Genomic DNA, 18,436 nt, shown 5'->3' with positions numbered 1-18,436 from the left:
GATGGGACCAGATGCCATGATCTTAGTTTTCTGAATGTTGAATTTTAAGCCAGCTTTTTCACTCTCCTCTTTCATTTTCATCAAGAGGCTCTTTAGTTCCTCTTCACTTTCTGCCATAACGGTGGTGTCATCTGCATATCTGAGGTTATTGGTATCTTGATTCCAGCTTCTGCTTCATCCAGCCCAGCGTTTCTCATGATGTACTCTGCATATAAGTTAAATAAGCAGGGTGACAATATACAGCCTTGACATACTCCTTTCCTGATTTGGAACCAGTCTGTTGTTCCATGTCTGGTTCTAACTGTTGCTTCTTGACCTACATACAGATTTCTCAGGAGGCAGGTAAGGTGGTCTGGTATTCCCATCCCTTGAACAAATTTTTCAGTTTGTTGTGATCCACACAGTCAAATGCTTTGGCGTAGTCAATAAAGCAGAAATAGATGTTTTTTCTGGAACTCTCTTATTTTTTCGATGATCCAATGGATGTTGGCAATTTGATCTCTGGCTCCTCTGCCTTTTGTAAATCCAGTTTGAATATCTGGAAGCTCATGGTTCATGTACTGTTGAAGCCTGGCTTGAAGAATTTTGAGCATTACTTTGCTAGTGTGTGACATGAGTGCAGTAGTTTGAGCATTCTTTGGCATTGCCTTTCTTTGGGACTGGAATGAAAACTGACCTTTTCCAGTCCTGTGGCCACTGCTGAGTTTTCCAAATTTGTTGGCATATTGAGTGCAGCACTTTCACAGCATCATCCTTCAGGATTTGAAATAGCTCAGCTGGAATTCCATCACTTCCATTAGCTTTGCTTGTAGTGATGCTTCCTAAGGCCCACTTGACTTCACATTCCAAGATGTCTGGCTCTAGGTGAGTGATCACACCATTGTGGTTATCTGGGTCATGAAGATATTTTTTGCATAGTTCTTCTGTGTATTCTTGCCACCTCTTTTTAATATATTCTGCTTCTGTTAGGTCCATACCATTTCTGTCCTTTATTGTGCCCATCTTTGCGTGAAATGTTCCTTTGATATCTCTAATTTTCTTGAAGAGATCGCTAGTCTTTCCCATTCTATTGTTTTCCTCAATTTCTTTGCATTGATCACTGAAGAACACTATCTTATCTCTCCCTTCTATTCTTTGGAACTCTGCATTCACATGGGTATATCTTTCCTTTTCTCCTTTGCTTTTAGCTTCTCTTCTTTTCTCAGCTATTTATAAGGCCTCCACAACCATTTTGCCTTTTTGCATTTCTTTTTCTCTGATTCCTAGAATGTCGATGTTCACTCTTGCCATCTCCTGTTTGACCACTTCCAATTTGCCTTGATTCATGGACCTAACATGCCAGGTTCCTGTGCAATATTGCTCTTTACAGCATCGGACTTTACTCCCATCACCAGTCCCATCCACACCTGGGTGTTGTTTTTGCTTTGGCTCCGTCTCTTCATTCTTTCTGGAGTTAGTTCTCCACTGCTCTCCAGTAGCATATGGGGCACCTACCGACCTGAGAGTTCATCTTTCAGTGTCATGTCTTTTTGCTTTTTTGTACTGTTCATGGGGTTCTCAAGGAAAGAATACTGAAGTGTTTGCCATTGCCTTCTCCAGTGGACCACATTTTGTTGAACTCTCCACCATGACCCGTCCATCTTGGGTGGCCCTGTAAGGCATGGCTCATAGTTTCATTGAGTTAGACAAGGCTGTGGTCCATGTGATCAGTTTGATTAGTTTTCTGTGATTGTGGTTTTCATTCTATCTGCCCTCTGAGGGATAAGGATAAGAGGCTTATGGAAGCTTCCTGATGGGAGAGACTGATGGTGGGGGAAACTGGGTCTTATTCTGATTGGCAGACCCATGCTCAGTAAATCTTCAATCCAATTTTCTGTTGATGGGCGGGGCTGTGTTCCCTTCCTGTTGTTTGACTGAGACCACAGTATGGGAGGTAATGAAGATAATGGTGGTGGTTTAGTAGCTAAGTCACGTCTGACTCTTGCGACCCCATGGACTGTAGCCCGCAAAGCTCCTCTGTCCACGGGATTCTCCAGGCAAGAATACTGGAGTGGGTTGCCATTTCCTTCTCCAGGGGATCTTCGACCCAGGGAGCGAACCCAGGTCTCCTGCATTGCAGGCAAACTCTTTACCAATTGAGCTAGGAGGGAAGCCATGACGAAGATAATGGCAACCCCCTTCAAAAGGTCTCCTGCGCGCACAGCTGCACTGAGTGTGCCCGACCCTGCAGCAGGCCACTGCTGACCCGCGCCTCTGCTGGAGACTCCTGGACACTCACAGGAAAGTCTGAGTCAGTCTCTTGTGGGGTCACTGCTCCCTTCTCCTGGGTCCTGGGGTGCAGAACACTTTGTTTGTGTCCTCCAAGCGTCTGTTTCCCCAGTCCTGTGCAAGCTCTGTAACCAAATCTCACTGCCCTCCAAAGTCAAATTCCCCTGGGGGTTCTCAGTCCCTTTGCCAGATCCCAGGTTGGGAAATCTGTTGTAGGTCCTAAAACTTTCTTAACAGTGCGAGAGTTTATTTGGTATAGTTGTTCTGCAGTTTGTGGGTCGTCTGCTCCGTGACTCAATGGTGGGGTTAACCGCAACCTCCTCCAAGAGGGCTTATGCCACACCCAGGCCTGCTGCACCCAGAGCCCCTGCCCCTGCAGCAGGCCACCGCTGACCCATGCCTTCGCAGGTCCAGACAGGGTCTTCAGGTGACGCTGAGAGCGCTTGGACAATATGATGTTAGGCCAGGAGCTCTGGAACCTCGAAGCCTTTTCGTTGGACACCTCTTGCAGGAGGCGATAGGTGGAAGACAAATATGGCCTGACAATGAGGCAGTGTGGCCGGGTAGCCTCCTGGGAGTAGAAGGGGCGAGAGGGCGGGGTCAGCCCAGGCCACGCCCACCGATCGGCTCTGTCAGGTGCGGTCGCCTTCCGAGGTGTCTTGGCCTGCGGGGCACTCGTAGCTGCCTCCTTTCCCAGGTGACGCACATCTGAGTCGCCGGCGCTCGGCGACCTGGGTTCGAGTCCCCGCGTCAGCTGTCATGGCGGACGCGGAGCCGGAAGCTGAGGATGGCAGTGAGGACGGCTGCAGTGGCGGCCGGGCTCCCTTTACCCAGCGCGGGAGCGCCGCGCGCGTGGCCCCGCTGGGCCCCGAGCAGCTGCGGCGGGTCCTGGAGCAGGTGACGAAAGCGCAGCCGCCGCCGCCGCCGCCCTGCGTGCTGGACGCGGCGCGGCGGCTGCGGGACGCGGCCCAGCAGGCCGCCCTGCAGCGGGGCCCCGGCGCCGAGCCTCCGCGCCCTCCGCGCCTGCTGCCGCCGCAGGTGAGGCGCCCGGAGAGGCCGTGGGGAAACTGAGGCCCGGAGGGGGCCGAGAGGCCTCGCGCGGGGAAGGAAGGCTTCCCCGCTTAGGCCTTAGAGCCGCCCCGCCCGAGAAACCGGCCGTTAAAATTCAGAGCGTCTCCATAGTCGGCTCGCTGGGGACGGCAGGCCCCCCGCCCCTGTCAGCCCGCCGGAACCGTCAGCTCCTCCACCCCGCCGGGCTCCCGGAGCCTTTGTCCACCCCGGGCCCCTGCCCGGGGCTCCTCCACGCCGCCTGGCTCCTCTTGAGGGCGTTTCGTCCCGATTTCGTTGAGCGCTCACGGTGTCCAGGTGCTGCGGCAGGTGCGGCGTTTGAGCCCAGTCCATGAAGAGCGGCCGGACCTGGGGGCTGCTCCAGAGTGAGGGGTCCCCAGGCCTGACACTGGAGCGGAGACCTGAATGGATTAAAAGGAACCAACGCAGAGAGTCTTTCAGGTGTAAGGTGCTGCGAGTGGCCCGGCCGAGGCTCGGGGCAGAACGAAGTTACATTCTAGTAACTTGATGCAGCACCTGCCGCTCGCAGTGGTGGCGTCTTCGTTTGCAACCCCTGTTACAGACGGCCCGGCAGGTGCCTGACATTCGCTTAATGCATGAAACCCGTGAAAGCACTCTGTGTGCTAGCCAGCGTCCTTTCTCAGTGGCCTGATTTTCGGGTCACACAGCTCTTAGCCGCTAAGGAAGCTGGAACTCGAACATGGGTCTTCCCATCCCCGAGCGTCCAGAGTAGCATCTGAGCCTGAGGTCGTTCATGTCACCTGTAAAGTCACATCCCCTTTCAGCACTGGGCTTGTAAATGTCACCATCCTTCTCACTCCAAAAGTGCCAAAGAGATCCTGCCTCTAGAAGAAATAGAGAATAGAATCAGCAGGCTTCACTAAATTTATGCTTTTGTTTCTGACTGAGGGATTTAGCCAGTTAAGAGTCGTACCCAGTTGGTAATCAAGACTGGAGAGTTGTCTCACTAAAATTTGGGGAGATGAGTATGACTGCCCAAACACCAAACTTGTTAGAAGCGTGACCTTGGGTAATTCAACCTCTTTGGACTTTGGCTTCCTTATTTGTAGGAGGTTTGTCTCCTATTGTGCTGAAGAGATAAATGCCTCCCACTGAAGTCCTGCACAGCAGATCTGTGGAGTTAGAAGGGTTCCGGTGGCTGAGTCTGTCCGTCTCCTCTCTGTATCCAGCACCGTGCTGGACTGCTTGGGTCTCAGCAGCCACACAAAAGTGTTTTGATCAGCATTTTACAGATGAGCAATGAGCTGAGAGAGGCTGAGTGATTTCCCCCAGGTGTGGCTGCACTCCAGGGCCTGTTGAATGTGGGTATGGCTTTTTGGGTTAGATAACTTAGGAAAGAGTCTAAAAATGATGTATTCCAAAAAATGAAAGCAAACTTAATTGGAGTTAGATAGCATGATTATGTTCTGTAGCTCGTCTCATTGGGGTGATATAAATCCTTGGTGCATTCGTGATACTGTGGTTTTTGCAGTCAATTCTGGTAATACTCTTTGCTCCCTGGCTGTGACACAAAGACACATGAGATGGCGGTTAGGATGTGACCAAGGAGGTGAGTCAGATAACTTGGGTCAAGGTCAGAAAGCTAGAGATACAAAATAAATAGGACAGAGAGGCAAATGCACTGAGAGAAAGGGCGAGGTTGTTTCTGGCTAAGGGGATGAGAAGAGGTGGTCTGAAGTAGACCTGGGAGGGTGGGTCCGAGTTGAAAATGCAGAAGAGGAGAGGTGGGGGGGGCGCGGGGACCAGGGTGTGACTGGAGAACGCAGGCAGGGGAGGGTCTCTGTGGGGGGTGGTGTGGACTAGAAGGTACAGCCTGAGTGAACACACTCCCTCAGGTCAGCTCCTACCCCTCCCATCCTTGTTCTTGCCCCACAGAGACACTTCCAGTTTCCTCCACAGGAAATGCCCCTTTTCATGCATCCATGCATTCACACATGTCTTTCCTTACACCTAGAATATCTGTTCCAAAAATTCTACTCATCCTACAAGGCCCCCTGCGGAGGTCACCTCTTCCGGGAAGCCTGCCAGCCCTGAGCTGCTCCCTGCTTCTCTTACTGCACCTGTTGCACCATGGTGGTGGTGTTTTCCTATCAGCATTCCACGGTTAACCTACTCTGCCTTCAGACTTACCAGTGGAGCTTTTGAAAGTACAGACGTTGAGGCAAAGTACAGACCCGAGTCAGCAGGCCTGCAGGTGACAGGCATGGCAGGGGAAACCCTGCCTCCCCACGGGTGAGGCTGGGACCTGACTTGTTTATCGCCCCCAACGATACTTAGGAAAAGTTTGTTGAATGAAATAGACATATAACAAGTATCAAGTAGAATACACACTTGGTAAACTAGTCTGCATAGCAGATTAAAATATCAGACCAGCTTTGCCTCTGTGGTAATTCAAAAACAATAGGATTTGCTGTGTGTGTGTGTGGGTGTGTGTGTGTCTGTCTTTAATGGCATTATCTGACACTACCCCAAGAGCTTAGAGAAACATTCTACGTGATTGGTAGTAAAATGAAACAAATGTGATTCTTAAAAGATATGCAAAGTAAAGCTAGTTGTCATTTGATTCATAGTGGCTCAGGGCCAGCTCTGCACACCTCCTCAAAAACCAATATATTGAATTGTTTCTGCTGTTTGTAGTAAGTATATAATGTGCAGACAGATGTACTCCAACCTCCAACTTGATTTCAGTGTGGGTTTTCATTTTCTCCTGTGTTACATTTTTATTGACCCTCTACTTGGTAGAGGGTTGAGCCCAAAGAAGGCCTGTTGCTGCTGCTGCTAAGTCGCTTCAGTCGTGTCCGACTCTGTGCGACCCCATAGACGGCAGCCCACCAGGCTCCTCCGTCCATGGGGTTCTCCAGGCAGGAGTACTGGAGTAGGGTGCCGTTGCCTTCTCCCAGAGGGCCTGTTAGTGGCCCCAGATTGGTGGTTCTCAATGGGGGCAGTTTTTCCCCACAGAGGGCACTTGGCAATGTCTGGGATGTTTTGGTTTTAATCTGTTTAGCTGCATTGGGACTTAGTTGTGGCACACGAGGTCTTCATTGTGGAGCACAGGCTCTGGAGTGCGGTGCACCGGCTTAGTTGCCCAGAGACACGTGGCATCTTAGTTCCCCAACCAGGGTGGAACCCACATCCCCTGCAGTGGAAGGCAGATTCTTAACTACTGGACCACCAGGGAAGTCCCTGGAGACATTTTTCATTGTGACAGCTTGGGGAGTGCTGCTGGCTTCTGCTGAGCACTGCCCAGCTCAGCTGTCGTGACAGACTTACTGGTCCAAGGTGTCAGCTCTGGCGAGTTGAGAAAGCCGGCTCTGGGTGATGAGGTTTATCTGTCTTTTCTCCCTGAAGAAAGATGCTCTTTGTTTCTGCTCAGTGAGGGCAGGAACCTAGTTTTGCTTCCCCCTCTCCTCTGAGACCATGACCACTGTCTCCCGAACACCTACAACGTTGTATCAGGCACAAGGTCACTGCTCAGTAACTTGGTGGGGACTTCCCTGGTAGTCTGGTGGCTAAGACTCCACACTCCCAAGGCAGGAGGCCCGGTTCGATCCCTGGTCAGGGGACTAGATCTTGCATGTCACAACCTAGAGTTTGCACACTACACTAAAGATCCCCTGTGCCAGAGTGAAGACCGAAGAGACCGAGTGTCGAAACTAAAACTTAGCACGGCCAAATCAATACGTATTCTTTTTGAAAAAGTCCTTGTGGCACCTAGTTGGCAGCAGCCCTCCTCTTTGGTGGGTGCTTTCTGTTACAGACAGTGAGGCCTTCAACCTCGAAGATGCATGTCTTTGTGACAGTGCCAGTATTTCTCCTGGGATCCAAGAAGCAAGATTGCTGGATCAAAAAGCATGTGCATTTAGAACTTTTTTAGAGACTTCCCTGGCCATCCATCTGCTCTTTTACTGCCAAGGGCTCAGATTCTATCCCTGGTTGGGAAACTAAGATCCCACAAGCCATGGGGCCAAAAGGATAAAATAAAATAAAATTTTGTTAGATGTTAAAAAAAAAAAAAGCTGGTGAAGAAATGCAGTCCATCTCCTAGGTGTGTGCCCTGGAGAAATTTACACGTGTACACACACATCTGCGATCCGTGATGGCACAGAGCGGACCAGAGCACAGGGCGGGAGGCCACCTGTTGCCTCATGCTACAGAGCAATGGGCACCCGAGGGCTGTGCACCTCCCTATGGATGAATTTCACGAACAAGATAGGGAAAAAGCCCACCAGGATACCAGAGATGACATTCGCTTATATAACGTTTGAAAACACATCAAAACAGAACTGCTTATTTTCAGGGATGCCTACAAGTGTAATATGGGCTTCCCTGGCAGCTCAGCTGGTAAAGAACCCACCTGCAGTGCGGGAGAGCTGGGGTCAATCCCTGGGTTGGGAAGATCCCCTGGAGGAGGGCATGGCAACCCACTCCAGTATTTTTGCCTGGAGAATCCCCGGGGACAGAGGAGCCTGGTGGGCTGCAGTCCATGGGGTCGCTAAGACTTGGACATGACTGAGCGACTAACCACAAGTGTGATATAAAGAATGCATGCAAATGACAAACAGCACATTTGGGATAGGGTGAAAACGAGGCTTGCAAGCTGGGGGGAAAGAGGACTTCCCAGTGTAGTCATGTTGCATGTTACAACGTAGGTGGTAGGGACCTGAGTTGCATAGTTCTTTATGGCTTTTTTGAGTTCAGAATTTCACTGAAAACTTTAAAAAATAAGGCCACCTATTGAACTGAGTCCAATTTAGAGTACTAAGAACTCCAAGTACACAGGTAGTCAAACTATAAAGAAGGGGATTTTTTAATGGTTCATGAGATCAACTGAGTGGATTTTTTTTTAAAAAGTGATGTAGTAGATACTGGGTTAGCTAAAAAGTTGATTTGGTTTTTTCCATAAGATTGTGCAGAAAAACCTGAATGAACTTTTTGGCCAACTCAGTGCTATCAGAAGGCATTTATGTAGGAATGGTGAGTTACTTGAACTTTTTATTTTGTGTATATAAGCAAATGCTTCTTACATATGCAAGTACGAGAGACGTGACGTAAAATAGATGACTATGGACTTGGCAGAAAGCTTGAGAAACATCAGTGTAAACAAAAGATATAGAGTTTTTTATATGTAAGATGTGTAAGTTAGAAAAAAAATTTCAGCAGTGGATTTAAGATGGAAACAAAATTGCTCAAATGTTGATAAGCACAGTGCTTCTTTTCTTTCTCTGTGTTTAAGCAATTGGAAGCCATTTGCATCAAGGTAAGATCTGGAGAGACGAAAGGTCAGGAAAAGCCGATGCCTGCGCTGGCCACCATACAGCCCAAGCCGGGCAGGCCGGGCCAGCAGCCCCGCGGGCACTGCAGCGTGCTGGGGCTCAGCTCTCAGCTGCTGGGGGCACCACCACGTGTCCTGAGTCAGCCACCCCCGCCTCCTGGTCACGTGTTCATCCAGAGGCCACTGCCCGCCCTCCGGTCAGTCCCTGTGAAGACAGTCTTGGCCCCCGAGGCTCTGAGTGGACAGAGCGCCATGGCAGTCCTTCCATCAGCCTCTGACCTGCCAGCAACCACATCTGTTTCATCCAGTTCAGCAAATGTATTTATTTCCAGCTCACAAACAAAACATGCTGAGAAACTAAAAAAGTCTTTAAAAGTGAAAACACGTTCTGGACGGATATCTCGACCTCCCAAGTATAAAGCTAAAGATTATAAGTTCATCAAGACAGAGGATTTGGCCGACGGTCACCCATCCGACTCCGACGACTACGCTGAGCTGAGTGTGGAAGAAGACGAAGACCAGAGGGGAAAGCAGACGCTCTTCGACTTAGCAAGCTGCTCCCTGAGGCCCAAAACTTTCAAGTGTCAGGCGTGTGAAAAGTCATACATAGGAAAGGGGGGACTGGCCCGGCACTTTAAACTTAACCCAGGCCACGGCCACCTGGAGCCTGAGACCTTGCCGTCTGAGAAAGCCAATGGGAGCGTGATCGCGGGCTGCACGGAGGGCAAGACCAGCAGCTTGGCATCCCTGGGGCCGCCCACGCCAGCTCCGCCGGTTGACGACACGGCTGCGTCAGCACGGCCTGGCCTGCAGGTAACCTTTCTGTCGGGTAGTTGTGTCCGCGTTCCTGCATGTCGTCCTTGACTTTACGTTATGTGTCTGCACTGCTGCCAGGTGGTCATGGAGAAGTGTGTCTCCTATTTGGGCAGCCTGGCTCACTGAGTGCCTTGGATCACAGGCGCCGGTCCTTCAGGGCTGGTCAGGGAAACTAATCGCAGGTGCTCTTGCTGACATTGACATGACCGTGGCCTTGGGAAAGGTTTGCGTGGGGGCGCTGGTCCACAGGCTGCTTCCTGGACCGTCTGCAGTAACACGCGGCCTGCCGGCTTCTCTCCCCACCTTTCCCCTTTCGAAACTCACAAAGCAGATCCAGTCACCGTGGATTTGCGTTACCACGTCCACATTTATTTACTGAAACCCAGTGTGTGTGTGGTGAGCATTTGTGTGCCATGTGCACTAGTCCGTTATTTAAAAAACAGCAGTTGAGGTGTCTCCCTGGCAGTCCAGTAGTTAGGACTCTGAGCTTAAACAGCCTGGTTAATTTTCTGAAATCCACCTCTCTGTATATTTCCAAAGGATGACTTTTATGGTATTTGAAGTGTATCCAGTAAAAAAAAAGCTTAAAAGTCATGGGTGAATTATGAATTAACAAAACTCAGGTCAATTTTTAATATGCCAGTGACATCAGAAGAGTTTCTCGTTTCATTTTGGGCACCACTCCATGATTATGGTTTGTCAGCCCAGATTTGCAGGCTGGTGTTCATCTGGTACCTTAAAAGGAACCTTTGTTTAAGATGCATTGATGATCATTAATGTGTCTTGATTATGCCAAGAAGAATAATTTACAAGTTCCTTGCTTTGACGATATTTTTTCTGCTCTAAGGTTTTCACTATGGTGTATAAAGCATGGATTATTTTATTTTGGTTTGGGTGTGCACCCCAATCTAGAATGGTCAGCGTGTGGACGTTGAAGAAGCGCTGGTGTCTGAACCAAAAAATGGAAGTTTTTCAGCCCTTTTGGGATCAGAGAGACATCCCGGACCCAGAAGAAGCGGCTACTCCGTGGTCCCCGCAGAGCCCAGCACGGCCGTCCTGGAGCGGAGCGAGGCGGCCGCGGGGAGCAGGGCCAGCCTCCAGGAGGTGCGTCGCTGTTAGAGCCCCGTTCTTGAAACCCGTGTCTCTGGCATGGTATGTGGCGGCTCACTCCTAGGCTTCTGAATTTCAAAGTAAAATGCCCAGACCGACTAAAACAGTTCACCTAACGTGTAATGGGATGAGTGCTCTATTCAAAGATAGCATTGCCAGAAATAATTCCTAGGGTGTACCCGCTACTTGCCTTTCTAACTCACAGAGTAATTATAACTTGGGTTTGCATGAAAGCAGTTTAGAAAAGAACAGAAATGGTTCTCTTTTTTTTGTAAAAAGTTTCAAGATATAAAATCGTGTTTCGGGTTTTGAATTCTAGAATCTCCATTCTAGCCCCTTGAAAGTAGGTTTACCGAATTTAGTTGGATTGGCTTAGAAGAGTGGGACCTCAAACTTACGTTGTCTTTGGTGAAGATGTATTTATTTGCCTGCATCTTAAAATAGCAAAGGGAGATCACAGATAAGTACGTGAGACAACCGGCCCCAGAGAGTGGCTTTCTGGGTCCTGGGCCTCCAAACTACACATGAGGGGAAAGTGGTTTTCAGAGGGGAAATGGCTTTCCTAGAAAGCCTAGGAGGCTGCAGGGCCCAGCGGGAAATTTAAACCCAGGTGAATTAACTTTCCTCCCCATGGGCTTGTTACCAAGTCCTGGCTGAGTGAGCTTTAGGAGTAGGAGGTCAGGTGGCTTCTCCTGTGATTCGCTTATTAACATTTGAAATGAGTGAATGGCTTCCATCCTGGGAGAACTTTCTGCTGGGTTCCAGCCACGCTCAGTTCACTGCGTGTCAGTAGCTCCGCTTAGATGAGGAACCGGAACCTCAGAGACGCTCCTCGCTGGCGCCAGGTCACCCCACGCGCAGGGCGGTGGCAGACGCAGCCCTGGGTCTGAGGTCAGTGAGGCGACCGGAGTGCGTGGCCGTGACCCGCAGCGCCGCGCTGCCCTTTGGAGAATCAGGGACCCTCTGAGGAGCGCCTCTCTTGATCACGCACAAGAGAAGCTCCCCAGAGATGGGCACTGGTTTACACACAACTGGGGGTGTCCGGTATTGGGCCCCGTCCAGGGTGTGGGGGGACACTGTGCCCATGACGCCTCTTCCCCGTCACTCACTCCAGTCCCGTCTGAGGACTGCACCCTGCTGCATCATCCACGCCCCCAGCCCCTCCCCAGGTCCTGGTCTCCTCCTGCCTGTCCCTGTACCTTGGTGTGGTCTCCTGGCTGCGGGCTGCCTCGGGACTTGCTTGCGTTTTCGGCTCTGGCACCAGTTGGTGAGCCCTGGGGAGCAGAAACCCATTTCCCCACCACGACTGTGTCCTTATCCAGGGCCTGGTACCCACTGCTCGCTCAGGGCTCCCATGGGGGGCAACCTCTGAACGCAGAGTTGATCACAGGACTTTGTTATGCGTGAGCATGTGAGCTATGTAATAGGCACAGTGCTCCCAGTTGAGAGTTGCTTAGTCACTGAGACTTTAGGGAACTTGCTGTTTTCTGTGGTTTTTGTTGCACCAACTTGCTGGCTGGTGGGAAATTCTTTCAAAGATGTCAAACGCTTTCTCGGTAGTTTCTTCACCAGTGTGACCAGGACGATCTAGTGGAGTTGGCTTTGCCTCGGCTGGCTCAGGTCGTGACCATGTATGAATTTCTTCTGATGAAGGTGGGTCTTCTTAGTGTTTCTAAGTGACTGAGGGGATGATCTGAAGTTATTTAGAAAGGCATCCTTTATAATATTTTCTTAGAAGGAGCCAGGCCTTGGGAATCATCTCCTTTCCCCAGACAGGGCTGAAGTGAGCTGGCTGGCCCCGCCGGGTGCCCCACACAGGGCCGTCAGGCAGGCCCGCGTGGACTCGGTGTGTGGGAGGAGCCACAGTCACCTTTCCTCTTGCACCCACGCCCCTGCCAGCCACCTCCAGGGTAGCCCAGTCCCCGAGGAGCCCGCTCTGAGATGCAGCCTTGCTGCCTGCACCCACACTTCCAGGAGGCATCCCCAGGAGTGGAGACCAGGCCCTCCCCCAGCTGCAGGGCCCAGAACGTGCCTGTTTGGTCCTCAGGGCCTGTCTGTCCTGTTCCCCCTGCCACCGTTCTCCGGAGGCCCTCAGCAGGGCTGGTTTGTTTCCTGGGCCGCTTCTCCCAGGCCGTCTGCTGCCCCACTGAGCACAGTGTTGGGCACACGTGGGCTCTCGCTGGGGCGTGAAGGCCGAGTCTGTTGACAGCGGCTGGGGCTTAGGAATGTCCTTCCCTCCTTAACATTCCTCTCTGCATTTTCCACATCTTTGCCTTGGGTTTAAACATCTTTTTTTTTTTTTTTCCTTTGTCATCTTTATCTTCACTGAGGTTGGAAAAGGTCATCTAGCAAAACCTCTCTTCCCAGCTGTATACAAGGAGTTTGAAGAGCTGCATAAAATGGTTAAGAAAATGTGTCAAGATCACCTCTGTAGTTCTGAACCCTGTTCTCAGGAGCCCCTGGAAGTAAACAACAGGAAGGTAATAAGCTCCCACAGGAAGTTTCGCCCAGAGCCAAGGGAATGCTGTCCAGTAAAGGAGGATGTTTATTTTAGTTGTGACATCTTCCTAGTCAGCTTCTGTTTAGCTCTTTCTTCCACAAGGTTTTTTTTTTTCTTAATATAACAGTGATACATGCTTTTTTCAGAAAACTCAGAAATGCAGATAAGCTAAAAAAATGGAAACAGCCACCATCCTCCCACTCACCGCTGATCACAGTGAATAGGTGGTATCTTTCCTTCATTATGTGGGTTTTTGCAAAGGGATGAATTACACAGGGACCAGCAGTCGTTGTTCCTGGTTGTGCTCAAGAGTCCCCATTTCGGTATCACTGCCTTTAGCTATTTTGGGTCCTTGACAGAAATATGCTGAGAACTGACGTGGTTTTACTTGTTTTGGATAAAACCTTCTGCTGGGCAGAGTGTGTGCCTGTGGGCAGGTCATCCAGGGGGACTCCCTGCGCCCAGCTCAGAGACTCAGGTCCTCACCCCACTGAGCACCTCTGACTGCTGCCAAGTCCCCACACCCTCCCCCGCCTCGGCAGACGGAGGCACTGAATTATCAGTCGTCTTTTCTGGCTTTTGCCATGCTGTGGTTTTCAATAGTCTGGTTTTGCCATACTCTTTTAACAACATGGGTGGGCTTGGAGGGTATTATGCTGAGTGGGAGAAGTCAGAGAGAGCAAGACAAATGCCGTATCATCTCACATACATTTAGAATCTGAAAACGTACAACAAACCAGTGAATACAGCAACTAAGTAAGTAAACAAAGTGGGGTCAGGTGTATTAAAAAAAAAATTACTCATATGACAGCGAGTGACACTTAGGCCATGTTGACTTTAACTGCTCCTAACATTTGATTACACTGATGATGGAGCTGCCTGTCTAGAAAGGATCGTGTTTCACAGAGTCATTACTTCTATAGCAAGACGTCTTGATCCACACTGTAACATACCATATGGGTTTTTTGGGTTGTCCACATTAGTTTTATACAAACTCCATATTCAGTATAAACTGATAAACCCTTGTGTTGTCTTTGGCTGCGCTGTGTCTTGGTTGCTTGCTGCAGGGGCTTCTCTCTAGTTGTGCTGAGCAGGTGGGCTGCTCACAGCGCTGGCTTCCCGCGTGGAGCATGGGCTCCAGTGCTCAGGCTTCAGGAGCTGTGGGCCTCAGGCTCTGGAGCACAGGCTCAGTAGTTGTGGTGCCGGGGCTTAGTTGCTCCGAGGCATGTGGGGTCTTCGTGGACCAGGGATCAAACCTGTGTCTCCTGCATCAGCAGGCAAGTTCTTTACCCATGAGCCACCAGGGAGGCCCTGTGTTTTATCTCCTTAAATAACATATTTTTTTAATGTAATGGATTTTTTGCTAAGCCTCACATAGATGCCCTGGTTGGCAGGGGCCACCTACCTGTTTTTAACCTGCCAGTTGAGCAGGCGTGGATGCCATCTAGGAGGAATAGTGGGCAAGAAAGTTACCGTGGTGTCAGACTGACATTACGCAGTTGTGACGACAGTCTTCATCCTTCCCGTTGTCTTCACAGCACCTCGCTGTGCAAAGGGGCTCCGTAGGTTTAAACTCAGTCCTTTATTCTTAAGTGTGGACATGCTTCTGAATCTTGTGTTTTGAGTGAAGCATCTCTATGGGCCCCTTTCTTCTCAGGTTGCCGAGTCCTTAGGAATCACAGAGGAATTCCTAAGGAAAAAAGAAGTGCATGCAGACTGCATTCCCTGCAAGTGCCCCAGCCCGGAGGAGGCCCCAGAGGAGCTGGAGGAAGCGGGTCCGCAGAAGAGGGAGAATGAGGTGGGCGTGGCCCGAGGGGCGCCAGGCCACTGTCCAGCCAGCGGTGAATTGTTGGGGTTGGACCACTCACAACACTTCTCCAGGAAGAAGAGGGGCCGATTGGCCTGTTTCTTCCTAGTCTTAGCTGGTTGGGTCTTCTCTCCCTAGATTGCAGAGGACGGGCTGGCCTCAGTGAAGAGGACCAGGAGAGACGCTGTGCCCCAGGACCCCGCGGAGTGTCCTGCTGACGGCGGGGGCCTGTGGAGGCTGGCCCCGTGTGCCCCAGCGGCCGGTGCGGGTAAGACGCTCCTCGCTGTGCGCGCCCTGGGCTCAGAGACCTGCTGCTTGGGGTGGGGCGGGGGGTGGTGCTCCTGTGGCCGCGTTTCAGAGACCCCTCTGGTTTCTCAAGAGTTTTACCCCATCCTCCCAGTGTTTAGTCCCCAGGAGTCTCGGTCTTTGGGGTTTTCTTGAGTCCTTTACTGGAATGAAGAGCTGCCTTGTGGTGCTGAGTGGGTTGCACCTGGGAGGGCCCCAAGGAGTTGGGGAGACCTGAGAGCAGGGACAGGTCCCAAGATACATGAGTCCATGGCTTGGCTTTCGTGAAGCTTGGCTCTAAGTGCCGGCTGAGAGTTAACATTGGAAAACAAGACATGTTCTAGCTTTTATTTTGGTGCCAGCCAGAACGGATCCGTGAGACACCTGGAATGTATCACAGGCATACTCAGAATGATTATGTAACTTGCCAAAATGTTACCACAGCTGCCTGATACCTTACCTGATCCTTAGGTCTCTAATATAAAGAGGCCTCTTCCACTTCAGAACTTAGGACTTAATTTTTCAGACAGGAGGGCAGGTTTATTCACTGAGAACAATGAGGACTCTCTGGCACCCGTTTGGAACACAGCTCCCCTCGCCTCACAGGTCTGAGTTTCCTCTTAGTTTCACCCATTCCTGGAAGCTGCCAAGTAACAAGGAGGGTTTATGTTTTTGTTTCGGGAGCAGGAAAGTTCCTTTGGACTAGCTTGGTTTGGATAGTGATTTGTGACCGACAGCAGTACACAACTGACTGGCTGTTTTTCCGAACCGTTTAGGTTTTGCCCCTGGAGTGAATGGGGGCGCCTCTCCGCCCCCCGAGGAAAGCCCCGTGATGCCGGCTCCCGAGCGGGAGAGCAGCACAGCACAGGCAGGCCGCCGGCCAGCAGCACTGGCTGGTTGGACAGCGCACAGTGGGCCTGCAGACCCCACTGCCCTGTGCCAGGGTGCCCTGGGCCGGGGCTCCCCTGTCCCTTAGGAGGACCGAGGACACGGGCCCAGCACCAGGTGGCAGCATCCCCCGGGGAGAGCGTCCGGATGCTGGGGCTGCCTGGGGAGCCCGGCTCTCTGCAGCACCTCGGTCTCCAGCCTGGAAACTCAGAGGCAGGAAGTTTCCGCGAGGTATGTGGCTCCCACCCGAGCAGCCCTGAGTCCAGCCCCAGCGAGGTCCAGCCTCCGAAGGCCACTGCCCCTCTGCCCAGGAAAGCGTGAACGTCATGCCAGCCGACTGCGCACAGCACCGAGTCCAAGCCGGGGCCTCGGCCCAGCCAGGGCAGATGCTGAGTCCTTAGGGGGCCCTGCAGGCCGCAGGGGGCTGGGACCAGCTGCCCTGGAGAGGCACACAGACCAGGAGCTGGAGGTGGCGCTGCCATCAGGGAGGCCGTGGCTTTTGAACTTAGCAACGGGTGCCCCGTGCTCTTGTCTCAGGAACAGGAGCAGACGTTTGTTCAGACTCCGACGGGCTTCTCTTGTTCCATCCGGGTTCCCTAGTGTCTGGGGAGGGGGATATTGTCACAGTGACAGACGCGGGGGGCCTGCCCTGCAGATGGCCCCCCAGAACTGCCCCCCCGGAGGCCTGGAGACGCGGCCCTAGATCTGTGTGGGTTTTACCCAGAGAAGGTCCGTTTCAAGGAATGTGTATTTTTCTAATGTGAATACTGACACAAATGAACATTTTATTTATAAAGAATGATGTCTTTCTACCTCACTGTCTACCTTTTTCTACATCTTGCTTATTGTAACGATGGCAGATCCGTTACCTGGTGGTGAACCCCTGACACATCTCCCCCCGGGGAGCTCCTGACTGCTATTGCAGGTGACACCGCTGCACTGGTTCTGAGTTGTCGCCCCTGCCCCCAGTCCCAGAAAACTACGTCCCCTTCCTCCTCGGTGATGTGCTGCTTTATACCAGCCTTGGTCCACACGAGAAGCTGCTTCTGGGTTCAATAAATAAATATGTAAGCTTGGTATCTGGGCAGCATTTTATTGGGAAGTAGGGAAGAATGTTGTTTGTGCTGACACTTGATGGATAAGGAAAGTGAGGCACAGGACAGGAGCCACAGCCCCTCGATGTCCTGCTTGTAAAGCCACTTATCAAGCAAGGTCTCTCTCTTCTTGGAATGTTTTCCTTGGCTCTATCATTGGGAGAGAAAGAGAGGGCCATTTGTCCACACTCAGATGAGAACATCAAAAGGGCACAGCTGTCCTTTCCCTGCACTGGCTGACACCATCAGGAGGGACCCTGGATGGCTGGGGCTGGGGGCTGCACCCTCCCTGTGCTGTGGAGGAGTGGGCTTTATTCTCGGGGAGTGGGTTGCCATGGCCTCCAGGGGATCTTCCCGACCAAGGGATCAAACCTGTGTCTCTTGTGTCTCCTGGATTGGCAGGCAGATTCTTCACCACTGCACCACCTGGGAAGCCTCTGAGTTCCAAAGAGCAGGTTCAAACAGTTGCTAATCAGGGAAGTTGGACTGAGGGACTGAACTGAACTGAATCAGGGAAGGGAGGGTATAGAGAGACAAGGGGGGAGCCACTGAGAAATAACAGTGCAGCCTTGGGGCAGGGGCAGGTTCCTTCTCGAATGTTCAGTTCAGTCGCTCAGTCATGTCCAACTCTGGACTCCACCGACTGCAGCACGCCAGGCTTCCCTGTCCATCACCAAGCTCCGGAGCTTGCCCAGACTCCGTCCATTGACTTGGTGATGCCATCCAACCATCTCATCCTCTGTTGGCCCCTTCTCCTTCTGCCTTCCATCTTTCTCAGCATCAGAATCTTCTCTAAAGAGTCAGTTCTTCGCATCAGGTGGCCAAAGTATTGGAGCTTCAGCATCAGTCCTTCCGATGAATATTCAGGGTACACGTAACAGTATCTTTGAACTCGTCTGTTGGGTAGGTGTCCCAACAGACAGAACATGTTAACTACTCGATGAAACATTCTCCAAGGAGAAGGTCACCCCCTGACTCCAGATGACTGCTGGCTTTAGAGAATGCCGGCCCTGCAGGCACCCTGGTCCTCAGAAAGCCCGCCCCCTTGACTTTTAAGACAGCACACACAACCCTCCCCCCCCCCCCGCTCCGGTTTTTTATTTGTTTGGTTGTGCTTGGTCTTTTGTCGTTGTGCAGACTCGGCTCGAGTTGCTGAGTGGGGACTACTCCAGCTGCAGTGCTCAGGCTTCTCACTGCCTGAGTTCTCTTGCGGGGTTACGGGCTCTGGGGCATGGGCCCAGTAGTTGTTGCAGAGGGGTTTCATCGCCCCTTGCCATGTGGGATCTTCCTGGCTCAGGTATTGAACC

At 51.6% G+C, this 18,436-nt stretch overlaps 1 protein-coding gene across 5 annotated transcripts; it reads left to right on the top strand.

The window, feature by feature from the left end:
* The first annotated feature begins 2,996 nt into the window (after positions 1-2,996).
* ZNF839 (zinc finger protein 839) lies at positions 2,997-17,114 on the top strand. Of its 5 annotated transcripts, XM_081548742.1 has the most exons (9): positions 3,164-4,906; positions 5,312-5,589; positions 8,591-9,442; positions 10,358-10,549; positions 12,116-12,208; positions 12,886-13,035; positions 14,713-14,853; positions 15,001-15,130; positions 15,924-17,114. In XM_081548742.1, exons 3-9 carry the CDS (start codon positions 8,651-8,653, stop codon positions 16,121-16,123), a joined length of 1,698 nt encoding a protein of 565 aa, XP_081404868.1. In that variant the 5' UTR covers positions 3,164-4,906; positions 5,312-5,589; positions 8,591-8,650; the 3' UTR covers positions 16,124-17,114. The 5 variants fall into 5 exon arrangements, with proteins under 5 accessions (XP_081404865.1, XP_081404866.1, XP_081404867.1 ...); XM_081548739.1 differs by lacking the exon at positions 5,312-5,589 and having other exon boundaries at positions 2,997-3,306; XM_081548741.1 differs by lacking the exon at positions 5,312-5,589 and having other exon boundaries at positions 3,002-4,629.
* Positions 17,115-18,436: the final 1,322 nt, after the last annotated feature.

The sequence above is a fragment of the Giraffa tippelskirchi genome, chromosome 12 (assembly GCF_054371585.1).
Source record: "Giraffa tippelskirchi isolate mGirTip1 chromosome 12, T2T-mGirTip1v1.2.pri, whole genome shotgun sequence".
Classification (NCBI taxonomy): domain Eukaryota; kingdom Metazoa; phylum Chordata; class Mammalia; order Artiodactyla; family Giraffidae; genus Giraffa; species Giraffa tippelskirchi.
The sequence above is the reverse complement of the archived record's forward strand: the minus strand, read 5'-3'. Positions and strand labels throughout refer to the sequence as shown.

What these genes read in the sequence shown, in the direction of transcription:
- ZNF839 (XM_081548739.1), top strand. Translation starts at nt 3,028, where the DNA reads ATGGCGGACGCGGAGCCGGAAGCTGAGGATGGCAGTGAGGACGGCTGC. An exon ending in CAGCACGGCCTGGCCTGCAG is followed by an intron (nt 9,443 to 10,357) that starts GTAACCTTTCTG and finishes ACCCCAATCTAG; the next exon opens with AATGGTCAGCGTGTGGACGT. An exon ending in GCAGGGCCAGCCTCCAGGAG is followed by an intron (nt 10,550 to 12,115) that starts GTGCGTCGCTGT and finishes CTTTCTCGGTAG; the next exon opens with TTTCTTCACCAGTGTGACCA.